Source organism: Microtus pennsylvanicus, chromosome 15 (assembly GCF_037038515.1).
Source record: "Microtus pennsylvanicus isolate mMicPen1 chromosome 15, mMicPen1.hap1, whole genome shotgun sequence".
NCBI classification, from domain to species: domain Eukaryota; kingdom Metazoa; phylum Chordata; class Mammalia; order Rodentia; family Cricetidae; genus Microtus; species Microtus pennsylvanicus.
The window spans coordinates 71,002,963-71,026,980 of NC_134593.1; the positions used below are offsets into that span (position 1 = coordinate 71,002,963).

A 24,018-nucleotide genomic window follows, 5' to 3' on the forward strand; every position below is an offset into this window, starting at 1 on the left:
GTCACTAGTCTGTGGAGCACACTTGGCTGCCTCCATGCTCTGGTCACTAATCTGTGGAGCACACTTGGCTGCCTCCATGCTCTGGTCACTAATCTGTGGAGCACACTTGGCTGCCTCTATGCTCTGGTCACTAATCTGTGGAGCACACTTGGCTGCCTCCATGCTCTGGTCACTAATCTGTGGAGCATACTTGGCTGCCTCCATGCTCTGGTCACTAGTCTGTGGAACACACTTGGCTGCCTCTATGCTCTGGTCACTAGTCTGTGGAACACACTTGGCATGCCGGCTGAGACAGAAGTCTAACTTTAACTTTCTGTGTCTTTGGCCATCACCGCAGTCCTGACTATTAAAGAGGCTGGCTTCTTCTGTGCCTGGCTTTGCCTCTGATTTCTTGACATCCCTGTCTGGTTGGCTGGCCCGCTAGCTGGCTACATCCCAGCTTGCTTCTGCTCGGGTTCTCCATGTCTACTTGTTTCTGGTACCTTAGGATTTCCATTTCTTCCTGTTACATTCAGCCAGTGTTAAGTATTTTCCTCGGGTGGTGTAGGTCTTTCTGAGGAGGAAGGTTTCAGACTTGTACAGTCTATAAATTTTCAGGAAGTCTAAGATGTCTAAAATAGACATTTCTAAATTAGTAAATTCAAAGAGCTGCACACAGCTAAAAACAGGCTCTTTTAGAGAGGATGGTGCCGTGCGTTTCTCTTGAGATGTGAAGCCCGAAGTGGCTGTATCACCCGATGTCAGGCGGGACTGCGGGAGGAGCCTTGGCATTCTTCTCACTTCCTGCTCCGTGTCTGTGTCTCCATTATCCTGCAAAGCCTGGAGCTGCTGAAATGTGGCTGTGGCCACCCTGGGACAGGGTCAGTGAGGCTGAGGTTGGATCTAGTGCACCTCTCTCTGTGCCTGTACCAGGGGCTGGTTGTGTCCTCTTGGTTGAGGTGTTGGGGGTGTGGGGTTTCTATCACAGTACCACAGAGCGCATGGCATTTCGTTTCCCAGCTGGAGCTGTGACTGCCTGTGGGGAGGCTCTATTCCTTTCATGACAACCCTTTGTTGCTGTCTTGTAGGGAGGAATGATCAACTGGAATCGGCTTTTCCCTCCTTTACGTCAGCGACGAAATATCAACTATCAGGATGGCCCTCGATCTGAGCCGCGAGCATCTCCTCCCCTGGAAGTTTCAGAGGAGCAGGTAACCAGCGACACCTGTACTCAGTCTAATCCATACCGCAGACTAACCAGCGACACCTCTACTCAGTCTAATCCATACCGCAGACTAACCAGCGACACCTGTACTCAGTCTAATCCATACCACAGGCTAACCAGGGACACCTGTACTCAGTCTAATCCATACCACAGGTTAACCAGTGACACCTGTACTCAGTCTAATCCATACCACAGGCTAACCAGGGACACCTGTACTCAGTCTAATCCATACCACAGGCTAACCAGTGACACCTGTACTCAGTCTAATCCATACCACAGGTTAACCAGTGACACCTGTACTCAGTCTAATCCATACCACAGGCTAACCAGGGACACCTGTACTCAGTCTAATCCATACCACAGGCTAATCAGGGACACCTGTACTCAGTCTAATCCATACCACAGGTTAACCAGGGATACCTATACTCAGTCTAATCCATACCACAGGTTAACCAGGGACACCTGTACTCAGTCTAATCCATACCACAGGCTAACCAGGGACACCTGTACTCAGTCTAATCCATACCACAGGCTAACCAGGGACACCTGTACTCAGTCTAATCCATACCACAGGCTAACCAGGGACACCTGTACTCAGTCTAATCCATACCACAGGCTAACCAGTGACACCTGTACTCAGTCTAATCCATACCACAGGCTAACCAGGGACACCTGTACTCAGTCTAATCCATACCACAGGCTAATCAGGGACACCTGTACTCAGTCTAATCCATACCACAGGTTAACCAGGGACACCTATACTCAGTCTAATCCATACCACAGGCTAACCAGCGACACCTGTACTCAGTCTAATCCATATTGCAGGCAGACATGAAGTGTGAACCAACAAGAAGTCAAAGCTTACTTTGGGGCTGTAGAGATAGTTGGTAAAGTACCTGCCATGAAAGCCTGAGGCCCCGAGTATGAAATGCCAGCACTGGTCATCTCAGTCCTAGGAAGACTAAGGACTTGTTCGGCAGTCCAGACTAGCCTAGTTGGCAAGACTCTCCGAAAACAAGGTGGACAGCAGCTGATGAAGGACACCCAAGGTTGATCTCTTCATGGGCACACACGCGTGTGTGAGCACATACACACATCCTTAGCTGGGTGTTGTCACACCTGTAATCCTACTATATAGGAGGCTAAGGCAAAAAGATCTTGAATTGCAGAACAACTTGGGTCACATAACAAGACCTCATCACCAAAATAGAATAAAAAAAAAATACATGGATGAAGTGGGCTCCTTACAGAGGGTTGGGAGAGAAGCAGAATCTTGGAAGAGAGTAGCTCCTTTGTGTGGTTTTGACTTTTATAATTTTAAATTATGTTAATGTTTTACATGTTCAAGAAGTAAATTACCAAAAAGGGAACTGTCTTAAAATTGCAAAGAAACGTGATCCAGCTTTATCCTGATGAATTACATGCTGATGTTGAAGAGGGGGTTAATTTTAGTAAGTTTTGAACCGAATACACCAAGACAGCGTTAAAACCTCACACTAATCTTAACTTGTTTGTAGGTTATTTTCATAGTAGTTCAAGAACTGGGGTTGGGATGAAGTCAGCAGCGTGTGCACAGCATTATGGCTTTCCGTGTGCGTGGGAGTGCGTGGGTGCCTCTGTGTGTGAGCACACATGTCCACACACTGTGCCCTTGCTCTCGATGTCCCAGTAGTGACAAGCCCACCCACTGCTCTGGTGTTGCCCACGGAAATAAGCTGGCATTTTTAGAGACATGGTAGATTCCATTGTAGGGTGACAAGAAACATCGGAGGAGCATCTTGTGCCCATCCATGACTGATGGCGTCTCACAAGGACTCCAGAGACCTTCACAGAGGATTCCACCGGCCATATTGGTGACGTCGGCTTCAAGGATACACGTGAAAAGAATCATACCGTGTAATCCACTGGGAACAGTATCCACGCACTCATACCGACTGTCAGTTACTTCTGTTGCTGTGGTAACACACCATGGTCAAGACCGCATAGCTTATTTGTGCTGACAGTGTCCGAGCAGCCAGTCTAGCTGTCAGGTGCAGGGGCAGGAGCTGAGCTCTCAGATCTTCAGGCACAAGCAGAAGCACAGAGAGCAAACTGGAAGTGGAGTGAGGCTTCTGGTTTCAAATCCCGACTCAGTGACATACTTCCTCTAGGACTTTACCACCTAGATGTCCCCCTCAGCGTCGCTGACTGGGGACCGAGTTCAGATGCAGAGACGGTGCCTACACGTGTTACAGAGTGGACGGAAGGAGGCATATTTCTGTGCAGTAGGAAGGGCATGGTTTTCTTTAAAAACAAAATAAAAAACCCATAGCTTTGCAACCACCATAGTAAACATTAATTCAAGGGAAAGGCACCAGTGTATGAAGCACTGGACTCTGCGTTCTCACAGTATCTCCCCATCAGTGAGATACTTACTATTACATGAGGAGACTAGTAACCATGCAGTAAGGAGACTGGGCACAACCCCGTTACCAAAACTAACATTGCCGATAATAGAAGAAGTGTTGTGTTTATACCCTGAAAAGGACTCAAGATACAGAACTTGGCACGACCTGAGAGACCCCTGTAAAGTCCTAACCTGCATTCTCCAAAAGTAAGAACACCGCAAGCTGCTCAGGTACCTTCGTGAAGGCTGTGAACCAGGCTGGGCATCGTGGAGAACCCATCTCACAGCGAAAGGCCATCTTGTTAATTGTTGGTGAAGTGAGAATGAATACCAGTGTCTGATCCCTGCTTTCAAGCTCCGCCAGCAGCTGGAGCGAGGAGGCTGGAGGTAAAGGCACTTGACAAGACCACCGCTGCCGACTCTGGGTTCCTAGGGATCTTCCAAGGCTGCGTGCTTGAGATTGTGTTAAAGTCCACAGCACTGCAGTGAGAACACTTGAGATTCCCTCTGCCTGGGAAAGGCAGGTTTGCAGCTGACCACACCACAGCACTGCAGTGAGAACACTTGAGATTCCCTCTGCCTGGGAGAGGCAGCTTTGCAGCTGACCACACCACAGCACTGCAGTGAGAACACTTGAGATTCCCTCTGCCTGGGAGAGGCAGCTTTGCAGCTGACCACACCAGCCAGGCCCTTTGTCCACAGCCTCTGCTACAAAACTGTCTGTCCTTCCACACTTGGTGATCAGAAGTGCGTGGGTAGGCTCCTCCCACGTCCCTGTCTGAGGCCTGGGTCAGGGCTTTTGCCAGAAACCTGTCGACCTGCCCGACGACTTCAACTAATGGTTGGGTCTGTCGGTCCCTTAGCCTGGCAGCTTCTTGCTTTAGACTTGTCTTTCACTAACTCTCTAGGTTTTAGCAGCAGAGGGCCAGATGTGCACCCAGAGTTCCTTTTTATTTGCTTATTTTATTTTTAGAGACAGGGCCTCACTCTGAAGCCCAGCCTGATCTCAGTTCATGGTCCTGCTGCCTCTGCCTTCTAGTGCGGGATTAGAGACGTGCCCTGCACCTGGCCTCAGAGTTCATCTGCCCCATCTTCTTTATCAGTTAGTTCTCTTTGGGGGTGGCTACACACACCTTTAATTCCACCTTTAAGACCAGGTCAGCCTGGTCTAACAGAGCAATTCCAGGACAGCCTGAACTACACAGAGAATCCCTGTCTCAAAAAACCAAAAACCAACCAAACAAAAACAATCCCATAGGCAAATACCATCCCAGAGGTGAGGAGGAAATGTCTCAGTTATTTACATTCATCAGACCCTTGTGATGACAGAGAGTAGTCACCCAAGGGGTGAGAACAGACACCAAGACTGCTGTGAGTCACATTCCTCAAGTATCTACAGGTGAGCTATTTCTTGGTTCTGGCAGTTTGGGGCGAGGAAAAAAAGATATCAAAAGGAGGAGGAGGAGGAGAATGTGAAAATGTGTCATTGTCTATGGGGTTTCCCCAATGAGTCGTTTTCCCTTGATCCTCCCAGAATGACCGTGCTAAGGATAACATGTTGTCAATATCACTGTGTAGGAGCTGTGAACTCTCCCTCACAGTTGTTGTGAGAATTTACACACTGAGGTCAACCTGCCTTTCTCTCGATGTTCCTGATCAGGGGCAGACCGTCAGTGTTGGCACAGCCCATAACTGTCGTGCACACTCTTGGAGTGTTGTAGAAGAATGAAAAGCTGGTTTTGGCGGGGTGTGGTGGTGCACCCTTTAATCGCTGCACTGGTAGATTTCCAGGACGCTGAACCTGCATCTACACAGCAGGTTCCAGGCTAGCCAGGGCTGTCCAGTGAGATCCTGTCTCTTAGGAAAAAAAGACTTGACTTCTAGAGACTACAGTTAAGTTCAGAAAGTTGTAATTGATGTGTGATCTCAATTAGTTTGTAAAATCACTATCAGAAATGTGATTAGCACGTTTAAATATGATCAAACTTTTTATCATTAATTTTTCAATTAAGTGCGTTTGTATTTTTTAAGTGTTAAGGTTCCATGTTGTTTGCTTTTGCAGAGCTGAGGATGAACTACATTCTCACCTGAGTCATGTGACTTGTCATTTATTACACGTGTGCGAGCGGGTGTGTGCAGAGGCCTGAGGTGGTTGTGAGTTGCACGGTGTAGTGTAGAGCCGTGTACACTTGTAACCACCGAGCCCCTTTCTAACCCTTGACTCACGTAACTTTAATACAGCAAAGAAACAGTAACACACGAAGTTCTGTCTCAAAAAACCAAAAACAAAACACTGACTTTCTAAACTCAGAAAAATGTTAAAAAAAAAAATCCTCCTAGGCACACAGAGCCCAGGGATTTTAGTGAGAGTTGTGCGAGCAAACCCAGTCAGTGGGAACTGTACCCATGGACTTTGTGAGCCAATATTCAAAGAAAATGTTTGTATATCAAGGTGTCATGTCACAAATTAGCATGCAGCCATTTCCAAGTTTTTCAGAACCCACCCTGTTTTCAGTGAGTAGAACCATGGCCTCTTTGCCAGTTCGTCACCCATTGGAGGATGGTATCCCAGCTCCGTTTCATATACCTGAAAGAGGCATTCGTGGAGGAGGCTGGGGTGAAGGTAGAGCCGTACGTCACTAGGTATCTATCTAAAGGTGACCCCAAGAAGCCAAGGGACAGGATGTCACACCTGCCTTCTTTAGGAAGGCATGCAGTGAGGAACATCAGAGAAACTCAGTCCTGGCCTGTCCCTAGAATTGTCAGGAGGTCTCGGAGTGTCAGTGCTGTGTGCAGGGTAGAGATGGAGACCACCGTGATAAGGGACTGAAGGAGTGCTGCACAGCCCATGGGGGGAGGAGGGTGCTTCTGATGAGAGCTGCACCCCAAGTCAGGTCCACAGATGCTGAGGGAGGGGTGCAGCTGCAGAGAGGCTCCAGAGTGGCCTGGAGAGCTTGACTTAGGAAGGCTGAGAATACACCAACGTGCAGAGTTCGTCAGATAATCCCTTTCCCATAGCCACAGGTGCTCCTGACTGGTCTCCCCTCCCTGTATCCTCTTTTTAATAGTTCTTATTTAGTCTTCAATATTTTATTCATGTACGTAATGTACTCAATCATACCCCACCCAACTTCCTTCTTGTTCTCTCTCACTCCCTCTGGACAAGTCCCTCTCCTGCTGAGTGGATGAAGGCTGCTTGCATCAGCACGGGGGTGCAGCTGTTTTCTGGAGCATGTGCACTGCACTGCTGGCTGCACCACAGGAGAAAGATGGCTTTCCTCCCTAGCAACCATTAACTCTCTGCAGCCCCTCCCCCACCATCCTGGCACTTGGTGCAGTGGTCATTGCTCGGTGAGCTCATGAGTTGGGTGGCCACCATCCCGCTTGCTTGGCCAGGTATTCTGATACCACACTCTAAAAACTAGAAAATCAGTGTCACCATCCTGATGACCTCAGCTTGTTCCCTGAGACTCACATGGTGAAGGTGAATAACTGATTCCCACAAATGGTCCTCTGACCCTCATGCAACACCATGGCACATGCCCATAAATAAACATTATAATCTTGATCCCTGAATAAGGTTTTAAGTAACAAATAATGAAATTTTGTCAAATTTATATATTTTTGTTTGTTTGTAAGTCAAAGGAAGAAGGAAAATATCAAATATCCCTGCACTTAAACGGTACGCTCTCTGGTAGTCCCACACAAATACACTAAACACGCTGAACCAAAGCTGACAGAAGGGGAATCGCACTTCCTTTCCCTTCGTCAGCCTGCAGTCAACCTGGCTTCACCGCCCACCCTGATGATGCTGGGAAGACAGGCGTGGGCATGGACCTGCTGCGTGCTCAGCCGTGGACAGGGGTCCCTGGCAAGGATGTAAATAACAGAGAACCCTTGTTGCCGGCCAGGAGGTGAGGGGGGTCAGATTAGGATGAGAAAGAGCTGCATTCCCACAAGGGACATCCAGGGCAGCGCTGGGGAGGAAGCTGGCACTGGCAGGTAACAAGTGCTGCCGTGCCTGTCACATCAGAGTGCTCATGAGCTGGCACAGGGGGCGCCCAGCTGTGTACGGGGTGGGGCCGCTATCTGGTGGGCATCACGAGCTATACACACCAGAATTTGGGAAGTTAAAACCCAAAACACCATTTGTTTTTGACACTCTTAGCTAAAGGGAAGTTAAAGAAAACCACAGCTTTGTTGAGCAAACCAAGCCGTTGTCATTGAAGGTGTTTCTTTGTCTTGTTGGGATGAGGGTCTGTCTCATTCGACTTGTGTCACAGGAGGTGAGCTGGGCCTGGAGAATAAGGCAGTTATACTGAAATAGGGAGATGTGAAGAGGTCATCAAAGGTTTTTGGAAAAATAAGTTTTTGTTTTTGTTTTTTTTTTAAGAAAAACTAGGAAAGAACCATGTCTGCGTATCTGTTTCCTCCCTTGCAGTGTGGTCTGTCTTCCGAAGAACATGTAGGAGGGAAAAGTATGGTCTACCTGTTGTCAGCTGACAGTGACAGTGCCCTTTGGTGGCTGCAGTTCCGATCGCGTCCCCTCACGTCACAGGAGGCTGAGCAGGCCACTGACGCCAGCAGTGGCTGTGACGACAGGCAGCTGGCCAGACTCACGGTCCCGTCTCCGTGGGACTCAACCCAGAGAGGAGGAGAGAGGAGGCTCCCTGGGTGCCCTGTAGATTCTGTTGTCTCAAGCCCTTGCCTCAGTCACAGAAAATAAGCATTGGATATTCCACAAGACTGAGAAGGAACTGGTGTGGTCCCTTGTACCTGTAGCCCCCACACTCGGGAGCCTGAGGCACAGGATTGCTGCAAGCTTGGGGCCCCCTTGGACTGCACAGTTTAAGGCCAGGGCTGTGTATCAACACCTTGTCTCAAAAATAGATTAGATAGATAGGTACATAGATAGGCAGACAGATGATGGATAGATGATAGGTAGATGACAGACAGACAGACAGGCAGGCAGACAGAACAGATACACAGATAGAGGCCGAGACAGCGGAGTAGCCTTGTTGAGCATTAATCACCTGTGGTTGCATTCTTACCGAAGCTGAGCAGAGGGTGGGTTAGAATTTGGACTAGAACCCTCATTGCACGCTAAGCTGGCAGTTAGCAGTGGTTTTAGACAGTGCCTCCCATGGCGCCAGAGCAGGAGGGAGGTACCCAGTGGGCTGAGAGAGCAAAGATGGGAACAGCTTTTCAGAAAACTCCCATGGGGCATTTTGTAAGTTTCCCATACAGATTGCTATCAACCTGGTGTCTGGTAATGACTTGGATGCAGCGTGTGGGGCCTGCTGGTGGCTGTGCGGAGTTCTCGGTGTCTTTATTCCTTAAGGAGCTCACATCTCTGAGCCTGACCATGTCACCATCAGCCCTCATCTAACCCGTGCTGGGCTACAGGGCATGTCAAGCCTTCCTCCTGGTGGGGAGAGGTTGACCTGGCCCGAGACATTGGTGAAGTCATCATCTGTTGCCAACCACCCCCTTTACTGTAGCTTTCAGGGCAGGCCCTCAAGGTCTGTCTGATAAGCCTGTACCAGGCCGTCAGCAGTGAGAACACCAGACACACTTGTTGTCTTAACCCAGAAAAACACATAAGTATGGCAGCCAGATGCAGTCACGGGCACTTGGCTGCTGACCACAGCGTCTGAAGCACCAAGCTCGCTGCTCACCTTTAGCAGGACGAGACTCTTCAGCAAAGACCTGTGAAAAACCCAGCTCACTTGTCAAGCCAGCACTGGTGGACACGTGGTTGTTCACGTCTGACAGGAGCGATCGCGGGAGATTGCACACAAAGCTTTCGTTCTCATGCCAGACGCTGCTTACAGGGCAGCCTAGCGCCCCAGGCCCAGGGGCTCCCATGCAGTCTGTGCTGCCTGCCACTGTGCATCTCATATCTTGTACCTGCATCTTCTGGATTCTCACGTGCATCATCAGTACAGGAAAAACTCAGGTACCAGGTAGAAGCTGTGGCCAGACATCGGTGCCCGCCCTTGTCAGCCCCCTGAGACAACTGCCTGTCAGCAGCACATAGACCTGCTCCTGGCCAGGTACAAACACAAGTGATCCACAGCCATGCCTGAAGTACTTAGGATGACAGCACGCATAGAAGAGGGGCCTTTCCCACACAACTCAGTCATCAGGAGCAGCCTAGTTGTTGGAAGCATTGGAAACATGTTCGTAGACAACACACAAAGCAAATTGGAACCAACTATGGCTGGCCCAGAGACAGTGCAGAGAACTACCATAAGGTATCATTGGAACCCAAGGCTGAAATGAGACATCAGGGAGGTTTTTCTCTCCTGTGACTTGTGTCCCACAAGCTCCCCAGCCCCTTGTCACTCACGCAAGCTGATGGGAGCTGGAGAGGGTGGGTGGGCAGTAACGCCCACTGTAAAAGGCCCAAGGAAAGGAGAGAATAGCCTAGAAATCTAAATGGCAAATTTGGTATCTGACAGCATGAACCAGATTAGAACTAGGTGACGTGCAAATGTCAGAAGAATCTCTGTGGGCTGAGGATACCAGAATAACCCTGTTGACAGAGATGTCACTGAGAGGTGCGACTTCTCATCACTATGGAGATGTCCGTCCACCTGTGGAATGGAGGGTAGAAACAAAATGACCTGTGTTTGAACTCGATTAACCACTGAACATAGAAGTTGCTCATTGGCTCAGGGCTCTATCTTTGATCTAACTTGTTTAAACACTGTCTTCAGTAATGATGCAAATGGAGTTTGGAGGTTTGCTAAGCATACTGGGGAGATACAAGTTTGAGAAGGATGATTGACAACAGCGTTCGAATGAGAAGTAACTCCTTCGGGTTCACTGGAGAGCAGCCAGACATGCACAGTCGTCTTACCTAGACGGTCACTGTAGAGTTTGAGAAACCCAGCCTGAGTGTGTCAGGTGAAAATAGTCAAGTTTTAGCAGGCTTCTGCCAAACTGGCAGTTTACATGCTGTGAACTCTTTGCAGAAGTGTGTGTGTGTGTGTACACACGAATGCACGTGCACACAGACACACACCATGGAGTTGCATGCTACTCTGGCTACCACGTTTTCAGATGTTACAAATGAGAAAATGAGGACTGGGGTACAAAGCACTGGAACCTGAGACAAACTGTCACAGTTTAATATGAATTTCGGTGTAAGCTCAAGTATTAAAACTTCAGCACCTAGTTGGTAGCACTGTTTCCATAGGTTCTAGAAATTTTAGCGAGTGAGATCTAATTGGATGGAGCAGGACACTGGGAGAGCTGGGCCTTGGCTGTTCCGTCCCTGTGAGGGAACAGGTTCTTGGGTATTTCGTCCCTGACTCCTGGTTTCATCCTCTGCCTGCTGGTTGCCACATACACGACCATAATGTTCTGTCCAGGCACAGGGGGCAAAGTGACCGTGGCCTCGACCTTTAGACCTCTGAGCCACAGGAGCCTTGTTTCTACCAGGTGATCTGGTTACAGGTACAAAGATCAGCCAGTTTAGTACTGAAAATAGTGTCATTGCTGTGACTAAATCCTAAGCGTGTGGAGCTGGGTTATGGGAAGAATTAGAAAGTTTGGGGAAGTGGGCTGGGGGAAGCCTGAAGGATGAGAATACCAGTAAGGACACAGTCAAGGCCAGCCGTGTGGTACTGGGAATCGGGATGGGGGGATTTATGTGACCGTTGGATAAATAACTTGTCTGAATTCCTTTTCCAAGTCCTAAGACTTTGAAGCTAAGTTTTAAAGTAACTAATTAATTTGGTAAAGGAAATTTCAAAATAGCATGGTACTCTTGCTGAAGCCTGGCCTTTTCTGCCCACTTTTAACCAGATTTGCAGTGAGAATTGCAAGCAAAAAAGCTGAGCAGAAGGATTTGAAAACTGTGCAGTCTGGCCTAAAAAGTAGTGTAGAAAGTTGTAGACATAAAGGATGTGGTTGTTAAATCAATGGCATTTTCAAAGACGCCAGGCACTTTTTACCAGGATATAGGAAGCATGCCTTAAGAGCATGTGTGTTGCTAGGCGGTGGTGGCGCACACCTTTAATCCCAACACTGGGGGGAGGGGCAGAGGCAGGCAGATCTCTGTGATTCAAGGACAGAGGAATCCTCTCTCAAAAAAATCCTACACAGAGGAATCCTCTCTCAAAAAAATCAAGAGAGAGAGGGGGGAGGGAGGAAAAAGAAAGAAAGAGAAAAGAAAAAAATCCTTCATAGGGTTTTAGTTAATTCCAGATGTAGTCAAGTTGACAACCAAGAATAGCCATCGCAGTGTGGTAGGAACTGACCAGACCCAACCCCCAGCTGTCCAGGATGTAAAATTTAAAATTGTAGACTCATCTGAAAGACTTGGTGGTGGTCTGAATGGAAAGGGCACTGTTGAGAGGTGTGGCCTTGGAGGAGGTGTGTGTCACTGGGGGTGGACTTGGAGGTTTCAGATGCTCAAGCCAGGCCCAGTGTCTCTTTCTTCCCGTGGCCTGCAGAATCCTGACATTGCTCTCCAGCGCCATGTCTGCCTGTGTGACACCATTCTTCCTGCTCCCACAGTAGCAGACTGAACTCTGACCTGTAAGCCAGCCCCAGTGAAGCGTTTCCCTTTGTAGGCATTGCCTTGGCCGTGGTGTCTCTTCACAGTACTGAAATCCTAGCTAAGACAGAGTCTCTAGGCTCCCTGCTTACACAGGGATGCCCAGGGAGCTGCTTCCCCAGGTCCATGGAGGGCCATCTCCTGCTCCAGTTGGCAGCAGAGCTTGGCACCATTGCTGTGGTGTAGGCAGGCAGAATCCAGGCGTTTCAGACTCATGGAAGTTTCTACTCATTTCAAAGGGAAGTCTGGGAGGCCAGGCAGCGTGGCAAGGCTGAGTCATAGACAGCAGTCCCTGAGCAGGTGGTGTTGTTGGCAGTGACAGGAATGGGGAACTCAACAGTGGATGGAGCCAGGGCTGCCCAGTAGACCTCAAGTCAGTGTGAGACCATGTGTGCCCTGAACACCAGGCACGGGGAGCAGGGGTGGTGCTTGTTCTGCTGAGTGTGGCCTCTGGTCTGTTCTTTTTTGGCCTCACTCCTCCTGTTCTTGCCTTTGGAAGGGAACTGTTTTCATATGCTGTGCTGTGTTGGTGTGGGTGATCCTTTCCTGTTTAGCATGGCTGAAAGCCAGCTAAGAATTTGATTTAAGTCTCACAGAGACTTTTAGACATTGATGAAATTATTAAGACCAAGAGCCTGAGAGATGGACTAAATGTATTTTGCTGTATGAGATGGCAATGAGCTTTGTGCTTTAAATGTTTTCTTTTATAAGAGTTGCCGTGGCCATGGTCTCTTCACAGCGATAGAACACTGACTAAGATGGGTGAATTTTTTTAATGGAGTCTCATGTATCCCAGGCTGCTCTCAAATTCATTTTGTATCACAGGTGGTTTGAGTTCCTGACGCTCCTGCCTGTTTCCCAAGTACTAGGATTACAGGCATGTACCGTCCTGTCCAGTCTGTGCAGTGCTAGGGACTAAATCCCAGGACTCTGTGTGCGCTGGGCAAACTTGGTACTGCCTGAGCCGCATCCCTGGCCCTGGGGATGTTCTAACGTGACTACAAATGTCCATCACAGGTTCCTGGGTTGAGGCCCAGCTAGTGACATTGGGGTTGCTCTGTAAACCTTAGAAAGGAGACCTAGCTGAAGTAGGTCCTTGGGATGCCCTGTCCCTGGTGCCTAACTGTCCCTTTCTCTGTTTCTTTTCTGCCATGATGTTAGCTGCTTCATAGTGCTGTCTCTACCATGAGGGGAGAAAGTGATCCTTTTAAAGTTGTTCTCAGAACACGAATCTGTGGACCCCAGGGTCTTCTAGCCAGAGAGACACAGAAAGAGCAGGTGCCTAAAAGTCACATGGGTGAGGAAGAGTCCTCAGGCCAGCAGCAGAGGGAAGAGCCCCTGGAAGGGGTGACAGAGCCAGCTGAGCTGGGTGAGCCCAGAGCTGGGTGCCAGCAGAGAGAAGGAAAGGAAGTGAGGGAGCAAGGACAGCAGCCATCACAGATGACCGCTTCTGTCCACAGGAGCAAGAATGCCCCATCTGGACCATAGAGCAGGCCCCTGTTGTGCTGCTCACACGAGTAAGGAGCCTGCAAGGGAAAGGAAATGAAAAGGTTGAACTGTATCCACCCTGCCTTCACATCCTTCAGTGCATGTGGACCAGCCCACCACGGCACAGGCTACAGCCGCAGTGAGAAATGCAGGGACCAGGGAATGGAACCTGCAGGACAAACCTCCTGCTGCAATCTAAAATTCCACTCAACCCCACTACGTGCTCATGACCATAATCGAGATGAATAGTGCCTTCTGTTTGAACAACACAAGCTAAAGCTCCAGCTTGAGACCAGTGTGCATGGGTGTGTCTTCCCTTAGCCCCTGGATCATGTAAGGTCCCCTGGCCTGCACCCACTTCTAGTAGTGACCCTCCTAGCAGAGCCACTGCCCACGTCAGCCTCCCCTGTGGCTTCCCATGTATCGTGCCTGGCACTTGCCCTGCAACGAGAAAGAAAATTTAGACCAGTGACCAAGACTCAGATCTTTCCCCTTGTAGCAGCAAAAAGTTGGCATTCCTAAGTCTCATTATTTGCTGTTTGTTATTGCAGGTGCCATATGTTTTCTCCTGTAGGTAGCCCAGGCTATAAAGGAGTCATATGTTTTCTCCTGTAGGTAGCCCAGGCTATAAAGGAGCCATATGTTTTCTCCTGTAGGTAGCCCAGGCTAGAAAGGAGTCATATGTTTTCTCCTGTAGGTAGCCCAGGCTATAAAGGAGCCATATGTTTTCTCCTGTAGGTAGCCCAGGCTATAAAGGAGCCATATGTTTTCTCCTGTAGGTAGCCCAGGCTATAAAGGAGTCATATGTTTTCTCCTGTAGGTAGCCCAGGCTATAAAGGAGCCATATGTTTTCTCCTGTAGGTAGTCCAGGCTAGAAAGGAGTCATATGTTTTCTCCTGTAGGTAGCCCAGGCTAGAAAGGAGTCATATGTTTTCTCCTGTAGGTAGCCCAGGCTAGAAAGGAGTCATATGTTTTCTCCTGTAGGTAGCCCAGGCTAGAAAGGAGTCATATGTTTTCTCCTGTAGGTAGCCCAGGCTAGAAAGGAATCATATGTTTTCTCCTGTAGGTAGTCCAGGCTATAAAGGAGCCATATGTTTTCTCCTGTAGGTAGCCCAGGCTATAAAGGAGTCATATGTTTTCTCCTGTAGGTAGTCCAGGCTATAAAGGAATCATATGTTTTCTCCTGTAGGTAGTCCAGGCTATAAAGGAGCCATATGTTTTCTCCTGTAGGTAGCCCAGGCTAGAAAGGAGTCATATGTTTTATCCTGTAGGTAGCCCAGGCTATAAAGGAGCCATGTTTTCTCCTGTAGGTAGCCCAGGCTATAAATATTTTTGTGACTTTGTTGTTGTAGTTGAGTTTTTCTGATTGTTTTTGAGACAGGGATGGACTCCTATGTAGCCTGGGCAAGCACTGTATTCACTGTGATGAGGGCTGGACTTGAATTCTTGCCTCTGGCTCACAAGTGCTGTGGTTACAGGCAGCCTAGATTCTTTGCTTACTTGGTAAAAGTGATGGCGAAGTTTGGGTACCTGTCTACACTGGAGACTGCCTGTGAACCAAGTACAGGAAGTCTCCGTATTCAGCCAAGATTTGTGGTTTGTACAAGCCTGTTGCTTCCTGCCCCCAGTGGCTTTAGGTTGCCGCCATTTCTCTGTTACTGTCCCTGCCTCAGCTCTCCTTGCATAGGGACATTACTTCCTGCAGAAGCCCAGGCCTCAGGCAGGACTCAGCACATGATGTGCCCTGCAGGCAAGAAACTGGCACGCCAGCAGCCAAGCACATGGTGACATTGAAAGTGAGGCTCCAGTGACACACTTGTAGCCCTCCCTCTAGGATCACACTTGACACAGCGTGTGCCCAGTGAGCTCAGGCTGTCTACACTGGCCGTCCCACAGCCTGGCCCAGTGGGCCACATCGGGGCCTCAGAAGTCCTGATTCCTCACTGTTTTGATTAGTAGCATGACTGGATTAGGGAGACACTTAGGGCGAGTCTTCAGGCATGTTTCCAGAGACTTAACAGAGGGAAGTGTGCCTGACGTGGGCAGCACCCTCCTGTGGCTGGGTTCCCATTCTAAACAAAGCTAGAAACAGGAAGAGGCCCCGAGCTCCTACATTCCTTTCTCTGGCTCCTGGTCCATTGAGACCGTGCCATGCCTTCCTCACCAGGGTGGACTGTCCCCTCTCCCAAGTCACTTTCTGTCAGGTGTGCAAAATCACACAGTTCCGTGACCGTGCCATGCCTTCCTCACCAGGGTGGACTGTCCCCTCTCCCAAGTCACTTTCTGTCAGGTGTGCAAAATCACACAGTTCCGTGACCGTGCCATGCCTTCCTCACCAGGGTGGACTGTCCCCTCTCCCCACAAGTCACTTTCTGTCAGGTGTGCAAAGTCACACAGTTCCGTGACCGTGCCATGCCTTCCTCACCAGGGTGGACTGTCCCCTCTCCCCACAAGTCACTTTCTGTCAGGTGTGCAAAATCACACAGTTCCGTGACCGTGCCATGCCTTCCTCACCAGGGTGGACTGTCCCCTCTCCCCACAAGTCACTTTCTGTCAGGTGTGCAAAGTCACACAGTTCCGTGACCATGCCATGCCTTCCTCACCAGGGTGGACTGTCCCCTCTCCCCACAAGTCACTTTCTGTCAGGTGTGCAAAATCACACAGTTCCGTGACCGTGCCATGCCTTCCTCACCAGGGTGGACTGTCCCCTCTCCCAAGTCACTTTCTGTCAGGTGTGCAAAATCACACAGTTCCGTGACCATGCCATGCCTTCCTCACCAGGGTGGACTGTCCCCTCTCCCAAGTCACTTTCTGTCAGGTGTGCAAAGTCACACAGTTCCGTGATCATGCCATGCCTTCCTCACCAGGGTGGACTGTCCCCTCTCCCAAGTCACTTTCTGTCAGGTGTGCAAAATCACACAGTTCCGTGACCGTGCCATGCCTTCCTCACCAGGGTGGACTGTCCCCTCTCCCAAGTCACTTTCTGTCAGGTGTGCAAAATCACACAGTTCCGTGACCGTGCCATGCCTTCCTCACCAGGGTGGACTGTCCCCTCTCCCCACAAGTCACTTTCTGTCAGGTGTGCAAAGTCACACAGTTCCGTGACCGTGCCATGCCTTCCTCACCAGGGTGGACTGTCCCCTCTCCCCACAAGTCACTTTCTGTCAGGTGTGCAAAATCACACAGTTCCGTGACCGTGCCATGCCTTCCTCACCAGGGTGGACTGTCCCCTCTCCCAAGTCACTTTCTGTCAGGTGTGCAAAATCACACAGTTCCGTGACCATGCCATGCCTTCCTCACCAGGGTGGACTGTCCCCTCTCCCAAGTCACTTTCTGTCAGGTGTGCAGTCATGGCACCAAGAAAAGTCACGAGCACAGTAAGGATCACGAGGGATTTTCCTGTGATATAGTAAGCACCGAAAAGGTTTACTTTAGTCATTTTTTTGGAGAGAGAGAGGGAGGGAGAGAGAGCGTGCACCAGAGGGCAGCCTTAGGTATGTATCATCCTCGGGATACAGCCCACTACTTGGCACTCTCCATGGGTGCTGGGGGATCCTTATGCTCTCAGCAAATGATTTATCAGCCGAGCCCTCCTCGCAGCCTCTTTGTTTTGTTTTATGAGATAGGAGCTCATGTTGCCTAGGCTAGACTCAAACCCACTCAGTAGCCCAGGATAACCTTGAACTCCTGGTGTTCTTGCCTCCACCTTCCAACTACTGAGATTATAGTCTTGTTCTACCAGATCTAGACTTAATAATCCTTTATTATCAGATTTGACCTGGGTTCTGGTTATTTTAGAAGCTTTGAGCTTCCCCACAAAGTCATGTGAAAATTATGTGGGCTGAGGATGAACTTCGTGGTGTTGGCCCTCAGTTTCTCCTCTCTTTGCAGGTTGCCCGGCTCATGGAGATGGGATTTTCCAGAGGGGATGCCTTGGAGGCCCTGAGGGCCTCAAACAATGACCTCAATGTGGCCACCAACTTCCTGCTGCAGCACTGACCTTCAGCCCAGCTGTTGAATGACAGGGGTGTATCCCTGCCAGCACAGCAGACTTGGCACAGAGTTCTCAAGAGGAGAGGGTGGTCCCCACCTACACTGTCCTTAACTCCAAGATGGTTACCATTGTAGTATCAGATAAGTTTGCCATTAAATTAGCATGTATTTTCTATCTTTATTTTTTTACTGGGCCTTTCTCAGTTTGGAGAATCGTCTTTCTCGACATGTTCAGATGCATGACAGTTGCAGGCTTCTGTGGCAGTTTTATAGCACGCAGACGGGGAACAACTGTCAAGATGCTCACATGGAGCAGTCTGCTTGTCCTCAGTAGAGGGACCGGTCATGTGACCTCCGATTGTGTGACCTCAGGAAGGCTATGTCACGCTGCTCTTTATGGACTATTTTTTCCTTAAATACGTGTTCACATCCCAGTGGCTGTTCTACCCACACTGCCCAGATGTTCCTCTATGAGGGAGGAAGCAGGAGATGAGCCCTCTCTACCCTCGGGAATCTGGCCCAACTCCTCCCTGCTCTCAGTAAAAGTAACGATCCGGTGCCAACTTGAGGCTCTGGAGTGCCCCATCATACTGAGCTGGGGGTTATTTTGCTTAGAATGCCCTGCTGTGGCCACTCAGGCTAAAGGGTGAAACAGAATAAAGGGGCAAAATGAGCAAGGAGAAAAGTTGCTTCCTGTGGAGCCTGCACAGAGAGCACAGAGCTTGCTGGCCTGGCTCAGCCCAGGAGAGGCGAGCTAGCTGTCCCAGCCTGCCCCACTTGGGTTAACCTGCACACACTACAGCCCTGCTGGGAACAGAGTCCCGTGGGTGAGGAGGGGCCCACTGTGAGCACCAACAGCTCTAGGAGTTGATGGCTGTCCCGTAAGCAAACTGCACTGGGTGTGTTCTGCAAATGAGCAGCAATGTGTCAAATTGATGCAAATTTAGGTGTGTGATACTTACAATAAAGTTTTTATGTGTTTTACTTTCCCCGTCATTTTTATTAGACTTCTCTAAGTAAAACGTCATTCTAAGTAATTCCACCAAAAATAAAAATGGACCCAGACTACTCGGGCTTCTTGAGAAGGCTGAGGGCCTGTGCCCGAGCGTCCCCTCTGTCCCTGCACAGTCCCCGTGGGCAGCGCTGAAGCTGAACACTCTGAGCCGGGGACCCTGCTGCTGCCACCACCCACTCAGCGTGTGAGGACAGAAGCCACCTTCCTTTGCTGACCAGGGCCATGTGACACTGTCCTGAAGATAGGAGTGTGAAGTGGGACTCTCTGCTGAGACAGGGAGCCACAATCCAGACACACACTGTCTCTTGGTTTTCTCACCTGCACACAGTAGCCAAGCCAAGGGAAAGCAAGCCTCACCCACAGCCGCAGCCTCGCTGCATGGGATCCCGTGAGAGCCTGGATTCACGAGGGCAAGGGATCCCTGCTGAGGGTCAACAGTCAAGTGACACCCTCCCCCCAGTCAATCTTGGGAACTTCCTCCACAAGTGTGGCTGCCAGGCACTTACCTCCTGCAATGCCTCCTGCACATAGCGGCACAAAGTTTACCTGGCAAGACTGAATACCCGAGAACATCCCCACCTTGTAGGATACGTGGAGATCTTTCGGGTCCATGGCACCCACAAAGGAAGACTTGAGTTGATGCCCCCCAGAGAGAAGGATCAGCAAGCTGTCCAATTGGGCCTACAAAAGCATTAAGGCCGTTGGCTCTGTGCGGATGGTAACAGATTGGCCGTTTTCAGGCAAGCAAATTCCAGACTGAAATAGGAATTTATCCATAGTGAATAAATACGTCCTGTGGCTGTATCCGTTACCCGGTGCTGTTGACAACGTACCGTCACAAGCACCTTTAGAGTTTGAGGAGGGGAGGGCACAGCTGCAGGAGCACCGGCCGCCATGTTGGTGCTTAGCTGTCTCTCTACTTTATCCAGTCCCTGGGATGGTGCAGCCTACATTTAGGGTCCACCTTCCCTTATCAGCTGGAATACCTGGGGCGTTTCCATGGTGATTCCAAATCCATACAAGTCAACGAGGAAGATTAACTATCGTAATAGCTAAGGAAACCCTGCCTCTGAGGTCCCAGTTTAACCAGATAGCATAGGATTAGAAAACAGCAACTTCAGGCAAATCAAACACAAAACTATCATCCCAGTGGCATTGGGAATGCTTTCTAGGTCCCTGGGTCTGTGTTCCTAGAGTTGTTCTTAAATTGAATGGCAGTATCTAAAACCACAAACTCCAGCATCTCACACGGCTAGCAAATGGTGTATCATTTGTGAAATATGTTCATTCAGGTCCCCTAACAAATGTAGTGTTTTATGAGGGGACAGACCCAGAACGTTGGCTAAGATTGAGCCCAAAGCAAAATTTTATTCTGACTTCTTAGATGAGGGGAGCCAAAAGCACATGAATTTGTGACGCTCCTTACTATGGCTGTGTCTAGCAGAGAGCCAGTCCCAATGGCTGGATTTTGACGTTGCCCTCACTCTATAGCAATGAGGACCAAGGCAGAGGATGGAGGCTGGATACCTAGGGGAGAGCATCAGTCTGGGAAGACGTGAGGCTGCAGAGCTGAGCTGGAGAAGAAGGGGCTTCTTAGGGGCAGAGGATAGAGAGAAAAGGGCAGATGGACGCCCGGCCCTGCAGGAGGTTGCAGGGTCAGCAGAGGGCAGCCCTGTCGGGGAGGGACACAGGCAAGGTAGGGCGGCATGGTGGCAGCAGGTCCTGCGTGGGGGCCATGGCTGGAATGGGAGGGAGAGTGCCTTGGTTTTCTCTAAGCAGAGAAAGGAGCAAGCAAACCGAGCCTCTAGCAGAGGGGGAGGCCAAGTCTAGGACTCCTATCCCACAGGAGATGGGAGATCCATCTTAGAGGGCAGGAGCTGACTGAGCCATGGTTTGATTATCTTAAAAGTTGTTAAAAGGGGGTAGAAAGGAGGTGGGGGAGGGAACAGGAGAGGGGATGGAGGGGAAACGGTGGTTGGTATGTAAAATAAATTAAAAAATTTAATAAAACAAAAAGTTGTTAAGAGAAAGAATGGTGAAATGACTCAGCGGGTAAGAACACCTGCTGCTGAGCCTGTGCCCTAAGTTTAATCCCCAGGACCCATGGTGTAAGGAGAGAACCAACTCCCAAAAGCTGTCCTGTGACCTCCACATGTGTGCTGTGATGCACATGCATACACAAACACACAGGCACACACACACACACAGAGACACACACACACACGCACAGACACGCACACAGAGACACACAGACACGCACACACACACTCAATGTCAAGGGTTAAAATAGTGTTAAAAGAATAAAGCCAGGTGCCTGCTCCCAGTTTATCTTATTTCTGATTGTTTGTGTGAATGACTTTCAAAGTATAACAAGTGTCAGATTATAAAATTTTCTAAATTTACAGTTCAGAACCATTCCAATGTGTGAAAAACTAACTTGAGGATCTGGCTGCTTCTAGTCTAGCGGGAGGGAGTCAAGGTCTGCCCAGGGTCAAGGGCCACCCCAAATATGGCATAGTCTGCTGGCTCCAGCCTCAAAGTGAGGCCTCGTCATGGGGCCTTAGGTCAGGGGTCTGAGTTGGGCCATTTGGGGGAATTCTAGAACCTCAGTGAAGCATGGGGCCATGAGGTGAGACACTGAAACTCCTATGGCCGAGTGCTACTCTCCTTTAGTCCCACCCCACACTTTTGTTCCTACCCGGGGCCCTCGGTGCATAAGTGTTCAGTGAGTGAACAGCTGAGGTACCGTCCCTGCCCTCCAGGCCATCACCACCACTCTGATGCCAGGGGAACCGACTAGAAGCTCTCCCGTCCCGGGATGTGCACTGGTATAGCTGACATGTATATAATTCATATTTTGCTGGGCAGTATGGCACGTGCCTTTAATCCCAGCACTTGGGAGGCAGAGGCAGGAGGATCTCTGTGAGTTCAAGGCCAACATCATCTACAGAGAGAGTTCCAGAACAGCCTGGGCTAAACACAGAGAGACCCTGTCTCTAAAAGCAACAAACAAACAAATCCTATTTCTTTAGTTAGTTATGAGTATGGGTTTGAATGTGGTGTTTATTTTGTCTTATTTGGTAGGGTCTCAAGAAGCCCAGGCTGGCCTCAAATTCTCTATGTAGCCAAGGATGACCTTGAACTTCTGATCCTTCTGCCTCCACCTCCTTAGTGCTTGGATTACAGCTGTGCATCACCACGTCCTGTTCATTCCGTTCTGGGGCTCCAACCCAGGGCTCGTCTCCGCTAGGCAAGCTCTGCACCAGCCTTCTTCCCCAGGCACCAAGGTGTTGTGATTTTTTTTTTTAAGACAGGGCCTTGCTACTTAACCCAAGCTGGCCGCAGAATCCCAGCAACTCTTGTGCTCAGCCTCTTGAGTGATGTGGCAACAGGCGATATTCACAGTCCACACCGCAGCACATCACTGAGATCCAGTCAGGGTTTCACTATCAAACTGAGGGCCGAGTGGACCATCGGGGTTATTTCTTCCAGTTCCCCACACCATCCCTAACCCCTTTGAGTTGTCACACTCCTGTTTTCACAGCCATTGGCCGGCACATTCAGCTCGGCTCTCAGGGAAAGCACCCTCCTTTTCCCTGTTCTTTGGTGTTCAGAACCGAACCCACGGTGTCACACGTGCTAACTGAGCTGTGGTTCCCACCCTCTTCATTTGCTATTCATCCGTCTTCACAAAATCAGAGCGGCTTCAGCACAGGCACAGCCATCTCTGGTGAGATCTGACATGCAGAGAACCAGCTGCCTGGGTCAGCTCAGCAGTCACAGGCCACTATCAGGCCTTATCCATCCACTCCCTGTACTGGCGAGTGAGCATAGCTCAGAGAATTCCCATGGGAGGCACAATGGCCCGGAGAATGGAAAAGGTTGCTCAGGCTGGGGCAGTCACATCTCCAGTGAGATTTGAGGCCAAGCAGCAACGCCTCTTCATTAGCTGAGGGTCACAGCCACTCCCAGTTCCTGCCATTGCGCACGCTAAGCGCCCAGGAGTCCCCACCCAGAGAGGACAAGATGTTTGATCGTCAGGACTGCACAGGACAGTGTTCCAGAACCATATTCCCCGTCGGGATCTTCCGCCCTTCTCTGGGTTTAGCGGTTAACACTGTGTGGCCCCCAGTCCCACTGCCTGCCCCTGTGTAGATGAGAGTTTCCCTTCAGGTATCCCAGAGGAAGCACACAGGTGACTGGAAACAGGCCACTCACACACAGTCAGAAAGAAAGACATCAAAGCCAGACAAATGGCAAAGCCTGTGGATTCCTGGGGAAACAGGTCTCTAACACTTACGGCTCTTGCATGCACCATTCGCCTGGTTCTCGGAATGGAGGTCTTGCTAACATCTTCGTCGCACAGATGAAGGCAACATCCAAAACCGCCAGTGACCTGCTGGGGATACCCTGACTCCATCTGTCAGTACTCCATCCAGAGAGATCCCTTCAGTCCACCTGCCTGGCAGGAGAGCAAACCTCTTCACAAGGGAGGCAGGTGTTTGCAAGAACTTGACCGCTCCAGATTGCCTGGTCTGCAGCCTCTGCCAGAGCAGGTGTGCACCTGAGTCTGTGCAAAGGACTGTGGTTACCGCTGGTCTTGTCAACATGCCCCACACCCGTGTCTGAGTGAGTGAATGCCAGCAATGAGAAAAAGGATACAACGAAAGATAAGATTAACAGACTTCTGCAGAAGTGTTCACCAGAACAGCACTGATGAACAAGCAAGAAAAGTCAACTCAAGTCTAGAAGAAACTCAGTCTGGGAATGGAGGGCACAAACATGGCCTGGAGAGAACAGAGCTGAGCCGTACAGCACTGTAGGACGGACCCTGAAGCCGGCTAGCCTTTCATTCGGGGTATCTAGAGGACACCAAAAGGTCAGGCTCCAAATGTCACACATCTGCACACATGTGTGCCCCCCACAGATCCCCCCACAGATCCGCAGCCACGTATGCGACTCTCCCTCTCTCCCTCTCCCTCTCCCTCTCCCTCTCCCTCTCCCTCTCCCTCTCCCTCTCCCTCTCTCTCTCTCTCTCACACACACGCACACGCACACGCACACGGGGTGGGGGTGGAACGAGGTCAGTAGTGGAGCACTGGCCTAGCATGTACAAGGCCTGGGTTTAATCCCAACCACAGCAGAAGAAAAGTCAAAGCATTTTCCAAGGCCCTGTCAGCTCAGATTGTTGTATCCCAGCATGGAGGGGCTTCCAGCAAGGGGAATGTCCTTGCAGTGCTAGAGGCTGTGCAGCCCAGACAGAGGTGCTCACAGGGCTGTTTCTGCTAGAGATGGTGTCTCTCTGTGCCCTCGTGTGGTCTTCCTCCATACCTGCCTGCATCCATCCCCCATTCTAGTGACTT

General features: G+C 50.0%; 1 protein-coding gene across 1 annotated transcript in view; it reads left to right on the forward strand.

Annotated features, from left to right (window-relative positions):
• The window catches only part of Ubac2 (UBA domain containing 2), a 167,122-nt gene extending 148,498 nt beyond the window's left edge, over window positions 1-18,624 (forward strand). The window contains exons 8-9 of the mRNA XM_075950198.1: window positions 1,068-1,190; window positions 17,539-18,624. Coding sequence (XP_075806313.1) covers window positions 1,068-1,190; window positions 17,539-17,646 — 231 coding nt within the window. The 3' untranslated portion in view covers window positions 17,647-18,624. The remainder of the gene's footprint in view (window positions 1-1,067; window positions 1,191-17,538) is intronic.
• The last annotated feature ends 5,394 nt before the right edge of the window (window positions 18,625-24,018 follow it).